At 42.1% G+C, this 22,011-nt stretch overlaps 1 protein-coding gene across 3 annotated transcripts in view; it reads right to left on the bottom strand.

Moving 5' to 3' along the window:
* Nucleotides 1–310: 310 nt before the first annotated feature.
* Nucleotides 311–22,011, bottom strand: part of LOC116970996 (tyrosine-protein kinase transmembrane receptor ROR2-like) — a 63,409-nt gene continuing 41,708 nt past the window's right edge. For all 3 annotated transcript variants that reach the window (XM_033017760.1, XM_033017759.1, XM_033017758.1), the window contains 5 exons: nucleotides 10,854–10,931; nucleotides 10,665–10,742; nucleotides 3,486–3,773; nucleotides 1,779–2,066; nucleotides 311–776 (listed from right to left, as the gene is read on the bottom strand). In XM_033017760.1, coding sequence (XP_032873651.1) covers nucleotides 748–776; nucleotides 1,779–2,066; nucleotides 3,486–3,773; nucleotides 10,665–10,742; nucleotides 10,854–10,931 — 761 coding nt within the window. In that variant the 3' untranslated portion in view covers nucleotides 311–747. The remainder of the gene's footprint in view (nucleotides 777–1,778; nucleotides 2,067–3,485; nucleotides 3,774–10,664; nucleotides 10,743–10,853; nucleotides 10,932–22,011) is intronic.

Raw genomic sequence — 22,011 nt, forward strand, 5'->3', positions numbered from 1 at the left:
AAGTTCAAGTTCAAGTGAGGTTATTGTCATGTGTCCCTGATAGGACAATGAAATTCTTGCTTTGCTTCAGCACACAGAACATAGTAGGCATTTACTACAAAACAGATCAGTGTGTCCATATACCATAATATAAATATATACACACATGAATAAATAAACTGATAAAGTGCAAATAATGGGTTATTAATAATCAGAGTTTTGTCCGAGCCAGGTTTAATAGCGTGATGGCTGTGGGGAAGTAGCTATTCCTGAACCTGGTTGTTGCAGTTCCCAGTTTTTCAGGCGACCGCCGGCAGTCTGCTGAAAAATCGTCAGCAGTCCGCTAAAAAATCGCCTAAGTGGGACAGGCCCATTAAGGCATTCATGGAGACTGTGATTGAAACCCCATCCTGCCCTGGATACCAAATAGCCTCTGTTATTCACACAGAAATGAGAGTAAAACAGACAAAATACGAAACAATGAAATAAGGACCTATAAAAAGAGTGGACATTTTTTTTTCTTTATGTGGAGAATCAAACATTTCCAGGTTAATATTTCTTTCTCCACTTTTATCATCACTAAGATATTTAGAAGAAAATGCACTTAATTTGACCCATTCTGTCACAGCATGCATTTCAAATAGTCAATACAGAAAATAAATGTAAACAAAAATGTATCTTATTGATTAGTTAAGATCCACCATATATGCCATCATATTCAGAAGACCAGAAAAAAGTATTTGAAACAAAGAGTTGACTTCACACATCTTATGGTCCACTGAGTGTCGGAGGCAGTCCTATGAGAAAAGTGCAAAATCAAAATTAATTTGTGACAAGGTATAACATTTAATGAATTCATTAAAAGCAGGTTTTCATAATATATAATCCATCTATCAAAAGTAATCCATTAAAAGTAATGGGGGCGTATTGTACTTGCATTGATGCCATCTGTTTGAAATTTAGTTTTAGTTCCATGTGATTGCTTAATATGATTTCCTAATGTATTGTTCGTTTGAAGTCTTACATCACTTAGCATGCAGAGTATGTTCCACAAATACATGCATCCAATTTTTTCTCTTTGTTTATATATTATCTTAGTAAGACATTTTACAATTTATGTTATTTATGTTCAATATCACTGGATGCAAGTTTTGTTGATGTTCATGCTTCCTGGAGTCAGCATGCCAACACTAACTTACGAACATTCTTCAAGTATGACCAGCTTTATTGGCAAGTTATAACAAATTTTCCACATTGCTTAATACATGATACATCATTTTTTTACCACCATTTCTCAGTTAAGTGTAACTTGTGCATTACAATGTGGACAATTTTGTTCCAAATTAACAGAGGTTTATCAGTAGCCATTCATTCTGTTCTGTTATTACGTTATATTGGACAAAGATGAGTTGGTTAGATTGTTCACCCATACAATGCAATCTATTTTTGCATGGATCAAAAGTACTGTTCTAATTTAGCAAAAGATCTGATCTAAGTTTCAGTAAATAGGCAGGAAAGTGCTAATAATATTTGATCATGAAAGTTCTTGTGAACTTCTCAGCTCTAACAATGACAACTTTAGGAACATGCATAAAATGTAGTTTCCCCAAAACAATTCAGCCCGGGCTTTGCAATTTGTAAGATGTCCATCAAAAGGTATAGGACTTTTCGCTCTTCTGTTATAATAAAATATGTTCATAAACCATTACTGGCATTATTAGTAGGGGCAGAACTCTTTTGGAGGACTAAGGTAAGTGTAAGTTAGCAGAATGATACTAATGAAGTTAAAAGGTACATACCAGCTCTCACATAAATAACCCCAGTAGCTGAAATTGTATTATTGTTGTTGGAAGCAACACACTGGTAAAAGCCAGTGTCCGCTCTGTTCAAGTCTTGAATTCGCAATCGAGAACCATATTCTGTTTTCCGTATCGTAATCCGTCTTTCTTCCTGGAGAACTAATGAATCATTTTTCAGCCACTTTATGTTTGGAACTGGATAACCAGCTACTTTGCAATGCAAATTCGCTGTCTGGCCTTCTACTGTGCTGATATTGTTCACAGGCATCAAAAACTTCAGAAAATAACCTGCATTGTCAGAAATGAATATTTAAGTAATGTTTAAAACTCTCAGATTATAAACTGTCGACAGATTACCAAAGTTTTCAAATTTGACTGCGTCTAATCCATTTCATCCAGTTTTGGATCGTTTAAATAAAGCAAGATACATTATCAAATGGCTTCAGTTTTAGATTGAAAATGTGCTTACAAGTAACAATCAAAAGATGTCTCAATAGATGTTAAAACAATGATTAAAAGTAAATTTTAAAAGTTGCAGAGTTTAACTGCACATGGAATTATGTTATGTAATAGAACAGGAAAGATGCACAATGGCTTCTGGCTGCTCACCCTTTGAGAGTATTTTGAAGGCACTCTGAGTCATTACGGACTCAGGGAAGCACGCATTATCCTGGAGCCCTGTTTGCTGCCACAGAACCTACTGTCTGTCCCCCTAACTAATGAGTCTCCAATCGTTATAGCCCTGTCTGACCTCACCCTACTCCCACCGCTGTGCCACAGAGCCAGGTCTGGTGCCACAAATCTTACTGCTGCTTTCCTCTAAATGGTCACCCCCATGCTCCAATCCAAAAGTGTGTACTTGATTTTGAGGGGTATGACCATTGGGGCTTTCTGCGATAATGGTCACCCATCTATTTTCTGCCTGCACTTGGTGTGACCATCTCACTCTCATCCTATCTACGATGCCCTCAGTCTCCCGGACAATCCTAAGGTCAACCAGCTGCAGCATCAGTGCCCTCATGCAGTCAGTCAGCAGCTGCAGCTGGATGCACTTCCCTCAGTTGTAGTCCTCAGGGGCACCTGGAAGACTCCCTGATGTTCCACATCCTGTAGGAGGTGCATACCAATTCCCTGACTGCTATTCATTTGCAGTAAGAACAAGGAAGATTTTTTCTAAAAAGGACCTTTCCTTATCTTATCTTGCTGTTACCATCTGCCCAGCCTCCTCACCAAAGCCTCATGAGCCAAACACTCAGCATTACCTTCAAACAAGAAAAAAGTTACCCTTCCAAGATGGCCACTCCCCCTGTACCTCTAGAGCAGCCACTCTGGAATACTAATGGTTGTTTTTTTAACTATCATCTTGCTCCTGCTGCTCACTCAACAGTGAACTTAACATGGCCATTGAAGACAATGTGCTTAATAAACAATTTCCATTGGTCCCAATAACAACCTCATAATCCACAAAACTGTAGAGGAAGCAAGTCATCTTCAATCCTGAGGAACTGCCAAAAAAGCTTTACTAATTGATCAAATTGATAATAACAAAAGAGAAAGATTCATTCGTGTGGAGTGAAAGAGAAATGAAAATAGGAGTAATCAGCAAATTAACCCATGAATTCTATTTACCAACTTACATTATTTACATGCGAAAGGTCAGTTAATAAATGTGCTTCAATGTATCTTGTATAACTAAGAAGCACATACCAAGCATCACATTTAACTGCCCAGTGGCTTTGACGGTTCCATTGCCATTAGATGCAACACACTGGTAATAGCCCGTGTCTGATTTGTCCAGTTTTACAATTCGCAGTCGAGATCCATATTCTTTTCTACTTATTGTGCTCTTTCTTGGCTCCTGATACACTGCAGAATTATTTTTCAGCCATTTTATGTTTGGTAATGGATAACCCACAACTTTGCAGTGTAAGTTCGCTGTCTGGCCTTGGACTGTTGTGATATTATTCATTGGTGCCAACAAGGTCAGAAAATAACCTGAAATCATAGTTAAAAGTTAATCCTAATGATGTAGGTGTTGATTAATGCTCACCAATGTTAGATATATTCACAGAGTTAATTTGATTTGCAGAGCCACAGATGAAATAGTATACTGTATTAAGTGTAAGATACAAGAAACTGCAAATGCTGGTTTATGAAATAAAAGGACACAAAGTGACTCAGCAGGTCAAGCAGCATCTCTGGAGAATATGGGCAGGTTACGTTTCAGGTCAGAATCCATCTTCAGACAGGTCCCAACCCAAAACATCACCTATCCATGTTTTCCCAGAGTTGCTGTCTGGCCCACTGAGTTACTCCAGCAATTAGTGTCTTTTTTTACACAGTATTCATTGTTTTTCACTTTAGGTTAACATTTTGCACACAAAAATACATTTACAAGGAAAAATTATCTGTCAAACCTTTGGCAGTCTCAAAACATTGGCAATTTAAATATTGATCGTGAGTTTAATTGTGCATTAATATATGTGATCTTGCTTTGAAAAGCTTCATACAAAAAACTTAATGACAGATGTGGTAACTCCTCCACATGAGGTCCAGTGTAGCAATAAGGAGTCTTAACCATGTACTGAGGAAGTTTTATTTATATAAAATAATAATCAGAGAGATCACAAAATGTATTAAAATTACAGCACTCTTTTCAATATGCTCTGTTGAACACGACCTGAATTAAAAACATATGCTGAAAGCCAGTGTTTTTTGTAGACAAAAATGTGCCAGAACGTGTGTTGTTCCTTGCTGATGTTGTCTATGGCAGATCGTCGCACTATGAGCTGCCTCTGTTTAAGTGCCAGATCAACTTGATTTAATTAATACTTTATTTTAAAAACTTTGATCTTTCTGCAATGTTAAAAATTGTAAACATTTGATAAGCTAGTTTTTTAACTTTTTAAGAGGTGCTGGTATGCCCTACAGGCCTGTGCAATCACAAAAAAAAGCACTGCAGTCAGAGATAGCAGTTTGTTGTGCAAGGTAGGTATTTAGAGTAAAGAAAAAAGTAATTACAGATACAAAAGAACTGCAGGTGCTGGTTTACAAAAAAAAGATGCAAACTCAGCGAGTCAGGCAGCATTTCTGGAGAACATGGATAGGTGACATTTAGGGTCGGAACCCGAAACGTCAGCTATCCATGTTCTCCAGGGATGATGCCTGACCCGCTGAGTTTCTCCAGCAATTTGTGTCTATCTTTGACGACACTTGCAGCTTTCCTGATGCAACGCCCTGTGAAGATGGACTGGATGGAAGGAAGTGAGAAGACTGCGATGGATTGAGCTGTGTTTACCACACTGCAGATTCTGGCAATCAAGAGCCAAGCACTTGGCATACCAAGCAGAGAATCATACAGTAATATTTTTTATAGCATATCTGCAGAAATTCCAGAGAATCTTCATGGACTTGTAGAATCGTCTCAGACACCGAAGAAATTAAATACGCTGCTCACTTTCTTGATCATTGCATCAGTGTGAAGGGACCAGGATAGGTTACCGGTGCTATGGATGCCAAGGAACATGACGCTAATGACCATCTCTACATCAATCCGTTGATGAGGACAGTGTTGTTTTCACCCCCCGTTTCCTTTTGATTTGCTGACATTAAGGGCTAGATATTGTTCCGACACTATGACACAAGATTTCTGGTCTTGTTGATCGAGCCTGATAGTTGTTGATCGATTGGACTGTCCAAGATAAGGCCAAGGCCACTGAATATTAGCTGGAAGTGTGCCTGGGGGGGTGGGTGGATGAAATTTCCTTTATTTCACTTACACCTCCCCGACTGCCTGCTTCCATAGTTTTTCTTCTACTCACAGCTGTGCTGGTAGAATCAGGTCCAAGAAAGAAAGACTGCTAGTTCCAAAAGCTGATTTGATTTAACAATGATGGACAGGAGACTAATAATAATAATAATAATAATGGATGGGATTTATATAGCGCCTTTCTAGAATACTCAAGGCGCTTTACATCGCATTATTCATTCACTCCTCAGTCACACTCGGTGGTGGTGAGCTACTTCTGTAGCCACAGCTGCCCTGGGGCAGACTGACGGAAGTGTGGCTGCTAATCTGCGCCTACGGCCCCTCCGACCACCACCAATCACTCACACACATTCACACACAGGCAAAGGTGGGTGAAGTGTCTTGCCCAAGGTAACAACGACAGTATGCACTCCAAGCGGGATTAGAACCGGCTACCTTCCGGTCGCCAGCCGAACACTTAGCCCATTGCACTTAGCCTAATGCCCCTGTCCCACTTAGGGAACCTGAACGGAAACCTCTGGAGACTTTGCGCCCCACCCAAGGTTTCCGTGCGGTTCCCGGAGGTTGCAGGTGGTTGCCGGAGGTTGCAGGTAGTGGAGGCAGGTAGGGAGACTGACAAAAACCTCCGGGAACCTCACAGAAACCTTGGGTGGGGCACAAAGTCTCCAGAGATTTCCGTTCAGGTTTCCTAAGTGGGACAGGGGCATTACAGTGCTGGGTTTAGTGACTTTTGTAGCGCTGGAACGGATAGATTATAAAGTACAATCACAGAAGATGGTTTTAATTATTTCAAGACCTACATGTAAAATGTTGCAACACTCTTGTGCCTTCTTAAATCACCATTGTGAAAATTTTAACAATCAAAACTTCCTTGTAAAATCATTACAAAGTCCTGGCCAAAACATCGCTGATTCTGGTTGAAGAACATGGTGAGCTGCTAGTTTCAAAAAAGGTTTATTTAGATCAAAGTTCTGACCAGAATATTGGACGTTAAAAATGCTTAATGGCTGCATGTTGTTTCCTTATTATTTTTGCCCATTAAATAGAGCCAATGGAAATTACATTTTAACACAAAAAAATACAATTTATAAATGTCAAATTGTCCAGATATGAATGCCCTTTGACATGGAGTTAAATATAGTATGACATTCAGAATATTCTGCAGATGTAAGACATTCTATATGATTGCTAGGTCTTCTTTTCCCCTACCAGACAAATAAAGAACTATGGAGCTCATGCAATGCAAACTGCTTATATCATTTTTTAAAGTGAGTGTACAACCAGCCAGAATTTGTTGTACAAACCACCGTCTTCCCTCTTAGTCTCTCCCTACCCTTCCCCACCAAAACCACACTGAATTTATAATTTACCTCACCTAATTTGTGTGTGCATTGTTCACTACAAAATAAACATGTTAAATGGTCATTTTTTGATTTTACAGTGCCTTCCATAATGTTTGGGATAAAGACCCATCATTTATTTATTTGCCTCTGTAATCCACAATTTGACATTTGTAATAGAAAAAATCACATGTGGTTAAAGTGCACATTGTCAGATTTTATTAAAGGCCATTTTTATACATTTTGGTTTTACCATGTAGAAATTACAGCAGTCCCCCCATTTCATGGCACCATAATGTTTGGGACACATGGCTTCACAGGCATTTGTAATTGCTCAGGTGTGTTTAATTGCCTCCTTAATGCAGGTATAAGAGAGCTCTCAGCACCTGGTCTTTCCTCCAGTCTTTCCATCACCTTTGGAAACTTTTATTGCTGTTTATCAACAGGAGGACCAAAGTTGTACCAATGAAAGTCAAAGAAGTCATTTTGTGACTGAGAAACAAGAATAAAACTGTTAGAGACATCAGCCAAACCTTAGGCTAACCAAAATCAACTGTTTGGAACATCATTAAGAAGAGAGCACTGGTGAGCTTACTAATCACAAAGGGACTGGCAGGCCAAGGAAGACCTCCACAGCTGATGACAGAGGAATTCTCTCTATAATAAAGAAAATAAAACAAACACCTGTCCGACAAATCAGAAACACTCTTCAGGAGTCAGGTGTGGATTTGTCAATGACCACTGTCTGCAGAAGACTTCATGAACAGAAATATAGAGGCTACACTGCAAGATGCAAACCACTGGTAAGCTGCAAAGAATAGGATGGCCAGGTTACAGTTTGCCACGAAGTACTTAAAAGAGCAAACACAGTTCTAGAAAAAAAGTCTTGTGGACACATGAGACGAAGATTAACATATCAGAGTGATGGCAAGAGCAAAGTATGGAGGAGAGAAGGAACTGCCCAAGATCCAAAGCATACCACCTCATCTATGAAACAGACTCATCCTATCTGCCCAAGTTCAAACAAATGTCTCAAAACTCATTTGCCGGCGGTTCATTCTACAGCAAGCCAATGATCCCAAACATACTGCTAAAGCAACAAAGGAGTTTTTCAAAGCTAAAAAATGGTCAATTCTTGAGTGGCCGTCAATCACCCGATCTGAACCCAATTGAGCATGCCTTTCATATGCTGAAGAGAAAACTGAAGGGGACTAGCCCCCAAAACAAGCATAAACTAAAGATGGTTGCAATACAGGCCTGGCGATGTCCATGACTCGCAAACTTCAAGCAGTCATTGCATGCAAAGGATATGCAACAAAATATTTAACATGGCTACTTTCATTTACATGACATTGCTGTCCAACAAACATTATGGTGCCCTGAAATGGGGGACTATGTATAAACACTGTTGTACATGGTGAAACAAAAACAAAAACAAAACAAAAAAATGGCCTTTATTAAAATCTGACATTGTGTGCTTTAACCACATGTGATTTTTTTCTATTACAAATCCCAAATTGTGGCGTACCTAGGCAAATAAATAAATGATGGGTCTTTGTCCCAAACATTATGGAGGGCACTGTATCTAGAACAAGAGCAGAAGACATACTTTCAGCTCTAGGTGGGAGACTTTGCAGACCTCCTCCAGGTTCATTAGAGTTATACTGATCGTTGGGGAAATTCATCTGAAAGCAAATATGTAGCCTATATTTGAAGACTTACATAAACTCAACAAAAACATTAAAATGTTATCAGTGGCTCAGCAGGCAAAGAATATTAAGAAAGGGCACATAGATGGTGTTTGGAGACATCATCTCCTACCCTGAACAGGATTCAGTCAATCCAACCAACCTCACGATCATGATTCTACTTGGATGTGATGAACGGCTTGGTCGATATTCACCACCACAACAGGTTCAAAGGTCAGAGCTATTTGACTTTGACATGATTAAAATTTACCAAGCAATAAGGTTAAATAAAAGCAGGGATTATCTCTCAAACATACAAAATAAATTGTACAAATGCAATTACCAATGCAGTTCTTTTCTTATATGATGTCAGTACAAAACAAAATGTGACCAGATTGCAGAATACATTCAAAAGAAACTTAGGCAGTGTGACAGCACTCCATTCCCTGGGGGCCGCTCTGATCTTCTTCACTGGCTGACAGGCCAGGAGAGGCCAATCCCATAATTATTAGTAACAGCTGGGTCCAATCAGCTGCAGTTGGTTGGCCACTTGAACCTTGTCAGCTGGAGTCATAGAGTGATACAGTGTGGAAACAGGCCCTTCCTCCCAACCGGCCCACACCGGCCAACATGGCCCCACTTGCCTGCGCTTGGTCCATATCCCTCCAAACCTGTCCTATCCATGTACCTGTCTAATTGTTTCTTAAACAATGGGATAGTCCCAGCCTCAACTACCTCCTCTGGCAGCTTGTTCCATACACCCACCTGTGTGAAAAAGTTACCCCTTGGATTCCTGTTAAATCTTTTCCCCTTCACCTTGAACCCATGTCCCTGATTCCCCTACTCTGGGCAAAAGACTGTGCATCTACCCAATCTATTTCTCTCATGATTTTGTATACCTCTATAAGATCTCCCCTCATCCTCCTGTGTTCCATGGAATAGAGACACAACCTACTCACCCTCTCCATATAGCTCTAATCCTGGCAACATCCTTGTAAATCTTTTCTGAACCCTTTCAAGCTTGGCGATATCTTTCCTATAACATGGAGCCCAGAACTGAACACAATAATCTAAATGGGGTCTCATCAACGTCCTAGACAACTGCAACAGGACCTCCCAACTTCTATACAATATTCCGATTGATGAAGGCCAAAGTGCCAAAAGCCTTTTTGACCACCTTATCTACCTGTGACTCGACCTTCAAGGAACCATGCATCTGTACTCCTAGATCCCTCTGCTCTACACCATTACCCAGAGGCCTACCATTTACTGTGTAGGACCTGCCCTTGTTTGACATCCCAAAATGCAACACCTCACACTTCTCTATATTAAATTCCATTAACCATTCCTCCGCCCACCTGGCCAATCGATCCAGATCCTGCTGCAACCGTTCACAACCATCTTCACTATCTGCAACACCGCTAACTTTTGTATCATCAGAAAACTTGCTAATCTTGCCCTTTATGTTCTCATCCAAATCACTGATGTAGATGACAAACAGTAACGGGCCCAGCATCGAACCCTGAGGCACACCACTAGTCACAGGCATCCAGTCTGAGAAGCAACCTTCCACCATTACCTTCTGCTTCCTTCCATGGAGCCAATTTGCTATCCATTCAGCTATCTCTCCATGGATCCCATGCGATCTAGCCTTCCAGAGCAGCCTACGATGCCGAACACCTTGCTGGTCCATATACACAACATCTACAGCTCTGCCATCATCAAACCTTTTGGTCACGTCTTCAAAAAAATCAATCAGATTTGTGAGACACGACCCAAGTACCAAACCACGCTGACTATCCCTAATCAGCCCTTGCCCATCTAAATGCTTGTGTATCCTATCCCTCAGAATACTCTCCAGTAACTTACCAACTACAGATGTTAAGTTACTCCCCATAAAACCCATGCGTTCTGGAGGGAGGGAGGAAAGGAAGGAAAAAAGGGGGGAACTTTTATAGATCCACCATTAATCACCTAATCTGACCAAATTGCTTAATGGAGCTGGTCCCACTTCTTTTTGCCTGGCCTTGTATCCCTCCATACCATGGTCATTTTCTGGCTTTAGCTAGAACAAGAGCAGAAGACTTACTTTCAGCTCCAGGTGATGGACTTTGCAGGTGTCCTTCAGGTTCATGAGAATCAGATTGATCAAGTTGGGGAAATTCATCTGAAAGCAAAATTGTAGTCTATAATAGAAGACCTAACATGTGTGTGCAATGTCTACTACAAAACAAATTTGTTATATTCTGACTACCTGGAACAAGGGCAAAAGACTTACTTTCAGTTCTAGGTGGCGGAATTTGCAGATCTTTTCCAGGTTCAAAAGTCTCATATTGATCGAATTTGGGAAGAATATCTGTAAGCAAAATTGTAGCTTATAATTTTAGACTTACATAAAATCAACAAAATATTAATTCATTATAAGTGGCTCAGCATGTAAAGAATATTAAGAAATGGTATATAGAAGGAGTTTGGAGACATCACCTCCTACCCTGAACAAGATTCAGTCAATCCAACCAACCTCAAGATTATGATTCCACTTGGATGTGATGAACGGCTTGGTCGATATTCACTATCACAACAGGTTCAAAGGTCAGAGCTATTTGACATTGACATGATTCAAATCCAACCTTACCAAGCAATAAGATTGATTCAATGCAGGGATTGTCTCTCAAACGTACAAAAAAAAAGGTACAAATGCAATAACCAATTTTTTCCTTATATAATGGCAGTACAAAAAATATGACCAGAATGCAGAATACATTCAAAAGAAACATAGACAGTGTGACAGCACTCTGCCCCTTGGGGGCCGCTCTGATCTCCACAGCTCTCCATGCTGCACTGTCCCACCTGGAGCAGCGGGGGAGCTACGTGCGGATGCTCTTTGTGGACTACAGCTCTGCCTTTAATACCATCCTTCCCCACAAACTGGTGGACAAACTGGGGGACTTGGGACCTGCATGTGGATAAATAGCTTCCTGTCGGGTCGCAGCCAGAGAGTCAGAGTGGGCCATCACACATCCACGGCCCTCAGCCTCAGTACCGGCTCTCCACAGGGCTGCGTGCTGAGCCCCCTGCTCTACACCATCTACACACATGACTGCACCCCCGCCCACCACAGCAACACCATTGTCAAATTTGCGGATGACACTACGGTGGTGGGACTCATCTCCGGGGGGGACGAGTACGCCTACCGGGATGAGGTGGAGCAGCTGACAGTGTGGTGTGGAGAAAATAACCTGCTCCTCAACACCTTAAAGACCAAGGAGATAATAATAGACTTCAGGAAGAATAAAACGGACATGGTACCATTAATTATCAGAGGGGACTGTGTGGAGAGGGTGGCGGATTTCCGCTTCCTGGGAATCCATATTGAGGAGGACCTGACGTGGAGCGTGAACACCTCTGCACTGCTGAAAAAGGTCCAGCAGAGACTGCACTTCCTGAGGGTGCTCAGGAAGAATAACATCACTCAGAGACTGCTGCTGTCCTTTTATCGGTGCTCCATTGAGAGCCTCCTAACATACTGTGTATGCGTATGGTACACCAGCTGCACAGCGGCTCAGAGGAAAGTGCTCCAGAGGGCCATTGACAACGCCCAGAGGATTGTCGGCTGCCCTCTCCTTACCTTGGAGGACTTACACAGTTCCCGCTGCATCAAAAAATCCCAGAGTATTATAAAGGACATTTCCCACCCCGGACACTCCCTGTTTGAACTGTTACCGTCAGGCAGACGGTACAGATCTACAAGGACAAGGACAAACAGACTTAAAAACAGTTTTTACCCCACTGCTATAAAGGCACTAAATGTAGCCGCCAAGGAACGCAGGGGCGATACATACTAAGAGACTGTGAAATCGACAGAAGGATGTAGGGCTGGGTGTTTATGCGTGCTATTTTTATGATATTTATTTTAGTTGTTTATCTTTTTAAATATTTTACCTTGTATGTATCGTTAGCTTTTAGAAATGTTTGAATGGTGCACTGACTGGCTGACATTTTACAATTTCGTTGTACATGGTTCATGTTACAATGACAATAAAGAAACTATTCTATTCTATCACTGGCTGGCAGGCCAAGAGAGGCCAATCCCCAGCATCACTTGTAATAGCTGGGCCCAGTCAGCTGAAGTTGGTTGGCCACTTGAACCTTGTCAGCTACTCCCCATAAAACCCACGCAGTCAAGAGGGAGGGAGGAAAAAGAAGGGTGGCAGCACCCTTTTTCGAGGGATTTGAAAATCCACGGCGTCGGCGCGTGGGTTGAGGAGCGGCGGTACGCACTCAACTCGCAGGCCGGAGCTGAATATTCCCTGCTGTTACAAAATGACAGGCGAGAGTGGGCCTAGAGGTATGGAGGCCAGTGGAGGAGAGGATAATGAAGGAAATGTTGAGAAGGAGTGGGAAACCGTGGGAACACGGGGTAGCCCCAGGAAGAGCAGCCGTAAAAGAAGGAAAAGCAATATTGGTGGATCGGAGAGTGAAGATAAGGAACCAGAAAAGGAAATTTCGTTAAATGTAGTGGTGAGGTTTGAAGGAGGAGGAGTAAAGAAGATAGAGCCAATGAAGCTGACAAAAAATAATCAGAGCCCAGGTTGGGGAAGTAAAGTATGCAAGAGTGCTGGAAGATGGAAACATGCTAATAGGGTGCAACAGTGAGGCTCAAGTTGAAAAGGCAATGAAAATGAACAAGATTGACAAAATCAAAATAATCAAAGTAGTGAGAGTGGGAGAACGGAGGAGGGCAGGGTGTAAAGGGGTTATCTATGGAATCCCTCTCAAAGTCAATATGAGTGAACTGGTTCAGGAACTCAGAAAGAGATGTGAATTAATTATGAATGCCAAAAGAATGACCAAAGGAGCAAAGAAAGAGGAAACTGAGTCAGTCCTGCTTGAATGCAAGACAGAATCCCTTCCAAAAGTGGTCCATTTTGGATTCATGCGATATAGTGTAAGAGAGTACATACCCAAACCAATGAGGTGCTTCAAATGTCAGAAATTATAGCTAAAATGTGCAAGGGGGCAAGGAAATGTGCAAGGTGTAGTGGGGACCATGAATATGGTCAGTGTGGAGAGGGGGTCAAACCAAAGTGCTGTAATTGTGGAGGAGAGCATAGTGTGGCTTACTGGGGCTGTGAGGTGATGAAACGTGAAGCTGAAGTACAAAACATAAGAGTGAAGGAAAAGGTCTCCTATGCAGAGGCAGCAAAAAGGGCTGACCCTACAAAACACATGAATGAAAGAAGGATCAGGAGGGAGCAAGATATGGGCATAATGGAAACAATAAAAGAAAAAGAAATGAGTATATGGAAAGAAAAGAAAAACCTGGTTATATTTATAGCAGGAGTAATAAATGCGACAGCAGAAGTAAAATCCAAAACAGAAAGGATCCAAATCATTGTAAAGGCTGCAGTCCACCACTTGGGCATGGCAGGATTGAAGTGGGAGGAAATACATGATGGTCTCAGTATCCAGGCAAGCCAAGAGTCAACATGTGTGGGTTAATAATATTAATGTTAATCCTACAATGGAATGCATGAAGCTTGTTAGCCAATGGGCAAGACTTTAAGCAATTCATAGACAGTAGGAAGGAAAAACCAGATGTCGTATGTATCCAGGAAACCTGGTTGAAACCAAGTTTAGATTTTGTTCTATATGATTATGTTGCAGTGAGATGTGATAGGGGAAATGGGGGAGGAGGGGGTTGTGCCACTTTCATTAAAAAAGGGATACCATACAAGGTATTAGGAATTGGGCAGGAACAGGAATATGTGGTAATAGAAGTGTGGTCTGAGAGGAGGAAAATAGTGGTAATAAATTACTATAATCCATGTAAGCGATTAGAGGTCAATAAGTTACAGGAAGTAGAAGGCCAGAGCAAATCTAATGTTATTTGGTGTGGGGACTTTAACGCACATAATACATTATGGGGCAGTGGAAAGTCAGATAATAATGGACAGGTAATTGAGGAATTATTAAATGATGGTAATCTAGTATGTCTAAATGATGGAAAGAAGACCAGGGTAGATGTTAGGACAGGGAAGGAGTCTGTGTTGGACCTTACACTTGTTTCTAATCGGATTGCTGCTAAATGTAACTGGGAAGTATATGAAAAGGGTACCATAGGAAGTGATCATCATCCTGTGCTATGCAAAATAAATATTACTTTAACTATGAGTAAAGAAAACAGAAGTGGACGATGGGTGTGTGGAAAGGCTAATTGGGAGAAATTTAAGGAGGAAAGTGATAGATATGTAAAAGCGATACAAGAAGAGACAGATATAGAAAACTTTGAGAATAAATTGTCAGAAGGTATCAAGCAGCATTAGTTTCCATACCTAAAAGTAAAGGAAGATCAAAAAGGAAAGCTGTGCCATAACCATATAACCTTATAACAATTACAGCACGGAAACAGGCCATCTCGACCCTTCTAGTCCGTGCCGAACACGTATTCTCCCCTAGTCCCATATACCTGCGCTCAGACCATAACCCTCCATTCCTTTCCCGTCCATATAACTATCCAATTTATTTTTAAATGATAAAAACGAACCTGCCTCCACCACCTTCCCTGGAAGCTCATTCCACACAGCCACCACTCTCTGAGTAAAGAAGTTCCCCCTCATGTTACCCCTAAACTTCTGTCCCTTAATTCTCAAGTCATGTCCCCTTGTTTGAATCTTCCCTACTCTCAGTGGGAAAAGCTTATCCACGTCAACTCTGTCTATCCCTCTCATCATTTTAAAGACCTCTATCAAGTCCCCCCTTAACCTTCTGCGCTCCAAAGAATAAAGCCCTAACTTGTTCAACCTTTCTCTGTAACTTAGTTGCTGAAACCCAGGCAACATTCTAGTAAATCTCCTCTGTACTCTCTCTATTTTGTTGACATCCTTCCTATAATTAGGCGACCAAAATTGTACCCCATACTCCAGAATTGGCCATGGTGGGACAATAAATGTAAAGAGGCGGTGGTGAATAGAAACAGAGCATTCAGATTATTAAAAAGAACTCATAACTACCAACACATGATTAATTACAAACAGGCTCAGGCAATTGTAAGGAGGACTATAAGACAAACAAAAAGAGCATATTGGAGGAAGTATTGTGATTCAATTGGAAACACAACACAGGTAGGGGAGATATGGGGGATGATTAAAAAAATGGAAGGTGATAAAAGGGAGTGGAGTTATCCTATCTTAACAAATGGAGATCAAACTGTAGTCTCAAATAAAGACAAAGCAGAACTAATGGTTAACACTTTTAGTAGGGTTAACAGCTCCCGCAACTAATCAGATGAAGGAAGAAGAGGTAGGGAAAGCACAAGAGAGGAAAATGTTGAGGCCTTATGCGGCTTTTTCACGGGGCGACTTGACGCAAGATGTAACCAGAGTGAAGTGGTCGTGGTCTAGCACGATATCACACGATATAACGGGGGGTAGATAAAGAGTTCCCACGGTACTCGGCATTTCTGTTATTTGTGCGAGTGACTTGTCCGTCTCCCGAGCTTTCCCGTTAAATCTTGAATGAACATTGTGATGTGTTGTTAAATCATCACGTGGCACAAATGATGTCACTTTTTTTTCACACACTATAAATATCCTCCCTTGGTTGAATTGGCTCATTTGGAGACATGTTTTACTGTGTATGTGGGAGACACAGATGGACTGAGCACAGTACCTCGGTCTTACTGTGTGTGGGAGAGGGGGAGAAAGAGACGTACACTCACAGAGCCAGAGTCTCTCAGCCTGTGTAAGAGGGAGGGAGGGAGAGAGAGAGAGAGGCACACACAAGGTGGATGTGAAATCTCACCTGCCTGTTTCAGTGACAGACACCCGCCGCCAGTAAATGAAGACACCCCCATCTGTCTCTCCCTCGACTCCCCCACCTTTCCCTTCCAACTCCAGTCCCGTCCCGACCCCCTGGGAAACTGAATAGAGCAACAATCAATTGCTGCCTGTGCACTGATATGACAATAAAGGCTACTTTACTTTACTGAGTTAAAGAGTTCCCACGGTAGACTGTAAAACTGGGACCCTGGTTCTGGACTCCCCCAACATCGGGAACATTCTTCCTGCATCTAGCCTGTCCAATCCCGTAGATACTGATTAGACCGGTATCTATTTATTTACTTTATTAATGATTTCAATTAAATATTGGGAACATCAGGCCGCAAACGTTATTTCTTGAGTGTTAGTGCTGGACTTTGACTCGACCTTCCTAGTTAGCCGGCGCCTGAGACTGAGCCAAGCAATGTCCAGACCTGACTTCAACACAAAGTGATGGAGGAACTCAAAGGGTCAGGCTCGTCCAACGCTCTGTGTTTTGCTCGTGATTCCTGCATCTGCAGTTCCTCGTGTCTACAGACCAGAGTTGCCACTTGACTCCGAGATGACCATCACAGAGCATACGGAAGATAGACACGAAATGCTGGAGTAACACAGCGGGACGGGCAGCATCTCTGGAGAGAAGGAATGTGTGACGTTTCGGTTCGAGACCCTTCTTCAGAGTCTCGTCCCGAAACGTCACCCATTCCTTTTATCCAGATGCTGCCCGTCCAGTATTTTATGTCTGTCTCCAGTATTACTGTGTCTATCATCGCCACAAACCAACATCTACAGTTCTTTCCGACACATTAGAGGATACCGTCTCGCCATCACTCGGATTACCCGCTTCATTTCCATAACGTTGCCACCTCTCTTTACTTTGCTTACTGAAGCCTGATCCTTGTCCCCCAGCCTCTCATCTTTCAATCGGGTTCGGCCAGGAAGGAACTGCAGATGCTGGATTAAAACGAAGATAGACACAACATGTAGCTCAGTGGGACAGGCAGCATATCAGAAGGGTCTCGACCCGAAATGTCACCCATTCCTTCTCCCCAGAGATGCTGCCTGTTGCGCTGAGTTCCTCCATTTTGTGGCTACCTTGGGTTTATCCAGGATCTCCCCGTTGATGTCCTAACTCGCTTTGGTTTGTTATTATTGTCTCATATCGAGAACCAGCAGATACAGGTTTAGGTTCGGGGGGAATGATTTAATGAGAGCCTAAGGGGTAACTATTTTACGCAAAGGGTGGTGGGTGTATGGAATGATCTATCCGTTAAGGTAGTTGAGGCAGGTACAGTCGCAATGTTTAAGACGCATTAGACTGAAGCATGGATAGGATAGGTTTAGATGGTTATGGGCCAAACGCGGGCAAGTGGGACTAGTGTAGATGGGACATATTGGTCGGTGTGGGCAAGTTGGGTCGAAGGGCCTGTTTCTACGCTGTATGATTCTATGCAGGGAATAAACTTTTGTTTGCGTGCTATACAATCATATCAGATAATGCTATACATGAATATAACCAAGCCACGTACAGTCTGAAGAAGGGCCTCGACCCGAAACGTCACCCGTTCCTTCTCTTTAGAGATGCTGCATGTCCCGTTGAGTTACTCCAGCATTTTGAACCGTCGAGTTACTCCAGCATTCTCTTTAAACCGGCATCTGCTGTTCCCTCCGACACATGCACAAGAACACCAGGTAGAGCGAAGAGGAAAATACCAGAGTTCCGAATATATGTTTTCAGGACAGTTCCAGGGGGAAAAAGTCCAATGTCCGCATTGAGGTAGGTTGGTAGGTCGGGTCAGTGCCCAAATGAATGGAAGGAAGAACCGTTCTGAAGCCGGATAAGAATAGGTGGTCGGCGTGGACTCGGTGGGCCGAAGGGCCTGTTTCCGCGCTATATCTCTAAAATCTGAAGTTAGGTAATGTCTAAAGGAACTGCAGATGCTGGTTAATACGCACAAAAGGACACAAAATGTTGGTGTAACTCAGCAGGTAAGTCAGATCTGGGAAGAAAAACATAAAAAGCTGGAGTAAGTCAGCGGGTCAGGCAGCATCTCTGGAGAAAAAGAATAGGTGACGATTCGAATCGGAACCCTTCTTCAGACAGCCTAATCGGAATTGAGTCTGAAGATGTGTCTCGTCCCGAAACATCAGCTATTTTTCTCCAGAGATGCTGCTTGACTCGCTGAGTTACTCCAGCTTTTTGTGTCTGTCTTCGGTTTAAACCAGCATGTGCAGTTCACTCCTTACACGGGTCTCTGGAGAACATTGATTGGTAGCGTTCCGGACCCTGCTTCGGAAAGGCATCGATCGCTAGTCGGCGAGGACTCCGAGCTGTATCTCTCAAAGAAGTACATGTGAAAAATTCCTCACGGACCATAAAAATGCGGGACCTTTCAGTAAAGTCCCTTTTAAAGTCCCTTTTAAAGATTATAGTTATTTTCTTGAATCTCATTAACATAACTCATGAATAAGATGATGTCCATATGCAGATGCAAATCTTTATTTTTTAAATTCAATCCCACAGAAGACAATTTTTACTCACCTTCTGTCCCCTCTGTCCAGCTTCCGGGTTCACCGTTCGCAGGAGTTCCCATGGTAACCGCAAGAGTTATTACGGATATCGCACGGATATCGCACTGGCCACTACGTTCATATAATGTTGCAATGCTCAACCACAAGTGTACAAGTCACTCTTGGAGAAATTCAAACTTGCTTGAATTTTCTCCCGAGTCACTAAGTTACACGATTACCTGCCGTTAGCGCCACGGTGGTACACGGTGGTCCACGAATGCCGTACTGTTATCGCACGAGGTTCCCACGATGTTAAACTCTGGTTAACTCTTGCGTCAAGTCGCCCCGTGAAAAAGCCGCTTTACAAAGGAAAGGTATCACAGAGGACAAGTACAATATTCCATTTAATTTGGGGGAGCTAAAGAGAGCTCTGGCCAAGTGTAAGACTCAGCCCCAGGGAAGGATGATATTTGTTACATAATGATAAAGCATCTAAGTGAGGAGGGACTCCAAAAGATACTTGCACTATATAACAAGGTGTGGGAAGAAGGGCGAATACCGGAGAGGTGGAAGGAAGCAATGATTGTGCCTATTAGGAAACCAGGGAAAGATGCAAGTAATCCAGTAAATTATAGACCTATAGCTTTAACAGCACACATGTGTAAACTGATGGAAAGAATGGTAAATGAAAGATTAAGGCATCTAATGGAAGAAAACGGTATAGTGGCTAATTATCAGAGTGGCTTTAGAAAAGGGAGAGGTACTAATGATCCAGTTCTGTGCTTGGAAGATGATATAAGGAAAGCACAAGTTAAAAAATAATCTGTAGTTACCGTATTTTTTGATGTAGAGAAGGCTTATGATATGTTGTGGAGAGAAGGTCTTCTTATAAAGCTGCATTTAATGGGAGTAGGAGGAAATATTTTTAACTGGATAATGGATTTTCTGAACGGTAGAAGTATCCAAGTTAAAATAGGGTCAGACATCTCTAGTAAATGTGTAGTCGAGAATGGAACTCCCCAGGGAAGTGCGATAAGCCCGATCCTATTCTCAATCATGATCAATGATATATTTGCAAACATTCAACCAGAGATGGGGCGATCGCTCTTTGCAGATGATGGCAGCCTATGGAGAAAGGGGAAGAATATAGATTTTATCGTGGAAAAAATGCAGCAAGGGATAGCCCAGGTGGAAGAGTGGGGAGTGAAATGGGGTTTTAAATTCTCTATAGAGAAGACAAAGACAATGGTTTTCACAAGGAAGAAAATTAAAGAGGATGTCCAGTTAAAACTATACGGCAACAATTTGGAAAGAGTAAAAGATTTCCGTTTCCTGGGAGTCCATTTTGACTCCAGATTAACATGGAGGGTCCACATTACAAAAATAATTGGAAAATGCAAAAAAGCCATCAATGTAATGAGATGCTTAGCAGGTTTACAGTGGGGAGCAGATATATTATCTCTTAAACATATCTATGTATCACTGATCAGATCCAGACTAGAGTATGGCAGTATAGCTTATGGATCAGCATCTAAGTCAGTGTTGTCCGAGTTGGACAAAGTCCAAGCGGAAGCTCTAAGAATCTGTATAGGAGGTGTGCGGACGTCACCTGTATGTGCACTACAGGTGGAAACTGGGGAGATGCCGTTGAGACTGTGCCGCAGACAACTAATGGCTAATTACTGGCTAAGCCTTAAGGGTCATGGAGAGAACCACCCAACAAAACAGGTAGTACAGGAGTGCTGGGAGAGAGGGGTGGCTCAGTCTGGAAGCTTCGGCTGGGTTGGAGGAGGTGTGGCAAGGGACATGGAAGTAGAGGACAAAGAGTTCTGCCCTGCAGTATTGTGGCCATCTGTCCCAATATGGTTACTAAACATCCCAAAAGTTGATCTGGAGATATGGGAGGCAAAAAGGAGGGGAAAAAATTCGGACCTAAAAACAGAATACCATAACCATATATATAATAGATACAGGGAACACCTCTTAATTTTCACAGATGGATCAAAGGACCCAGTAGCTGAAACAACAGGGGCAGCTGTGGTAGTGCAAGGGATGAATGTTGAGATTTGCAAAAGAACAAATAACTATTTGGCAGTATATACAGTGGAACTGTACGCTATTTTGATGGCAGTTCGGTGGATAGAACAGGTGCAACCATGCAAAGTATTAATATGTAGCGACTCATTGTCTGCAATCCAGAGTATTGGGTCTGGTGCATCCCATAGGCGGCCTGACCTAGTGTATGAAATTCTACTACTATTAAGCCAAGTAACAAGGAAGGGCAGTGACGTGACTTTGGTGTGGGTCCCAGCACACATTGGTGTGCTAGGAAATGAAAAAGTGGCCAAATTAGCAAAAGAGGCCGTTAAAAAAGAGAACATAGAGGTAAACCTACAATTATCCAAATCTGAAGGAAGACACATTGTGTGGAAGAAAATAAATCAGGAATGGCAACAATACTGGGAACAGGAGACAAAGGGGAGACACCTCTATTCGCTACAAAACAGAGTGGGCATTACAGCAAGAAGAGGGGGGAACAGGAGAGAACAGGTAGTATTAGCAAGATTGAGGATTGGACACACTCACCTGAACAGCACATTAAAAATGTTGGGAAAACACCCTACTGGGATGTGTGAGGAATGCCATCAGCCGGAAACAGTTCAGCATGCTCTAGTTGCATGTAGAAGATATGAAACAGAAAGAAGAGTTTTGATCAGTGAAATGAAGAAAATTGGAATGACAGATATATCAGAAAAGAACATTCTAGAGTATGGAGGGGAAGGAAAAGGAGTAAAGGTGTTGTTTAATTTCTTGAGGGCCTCTGGCCTTATAAAAAGGATATAATGTAAAGACATGAGGACTGTGGAGTGAAGCCAGAAGGTGGCAGCAATGCAACATTGTGGATGCCGGCTGCCGTAAAACTCCAAAGAAGAAGAAGAAGAAGAAGGGAGGGAGGAAAGGAAGGAAAGGGAAAAAGAGGGGGAACTATTACAGATCCACTACTAATAATTTATTCTGGCCAATTTGCTTAATGGAGCTAGACCCACTTATCTATGCCTGGCACAAACCTTTCCAAACCCACCAAACCTTTCCTTTCCATGTACC

The sequence above is a fragment of the Amblyraja radiata genome, chromosome 3, assembly GCF_010909765.2.
Source record: "Amblyraja radiata isolate CabotCenter1 chromosome 3, sAmbRad1.1.pri, whole genome shotgun sequence".
Classification (NCBI taxonomy): Eukaryota; Metazoa; Chordata; class Chondrichthyes; order Rajiformes; family Rajidae; genus Amblyraja; species Amblyraja radiata.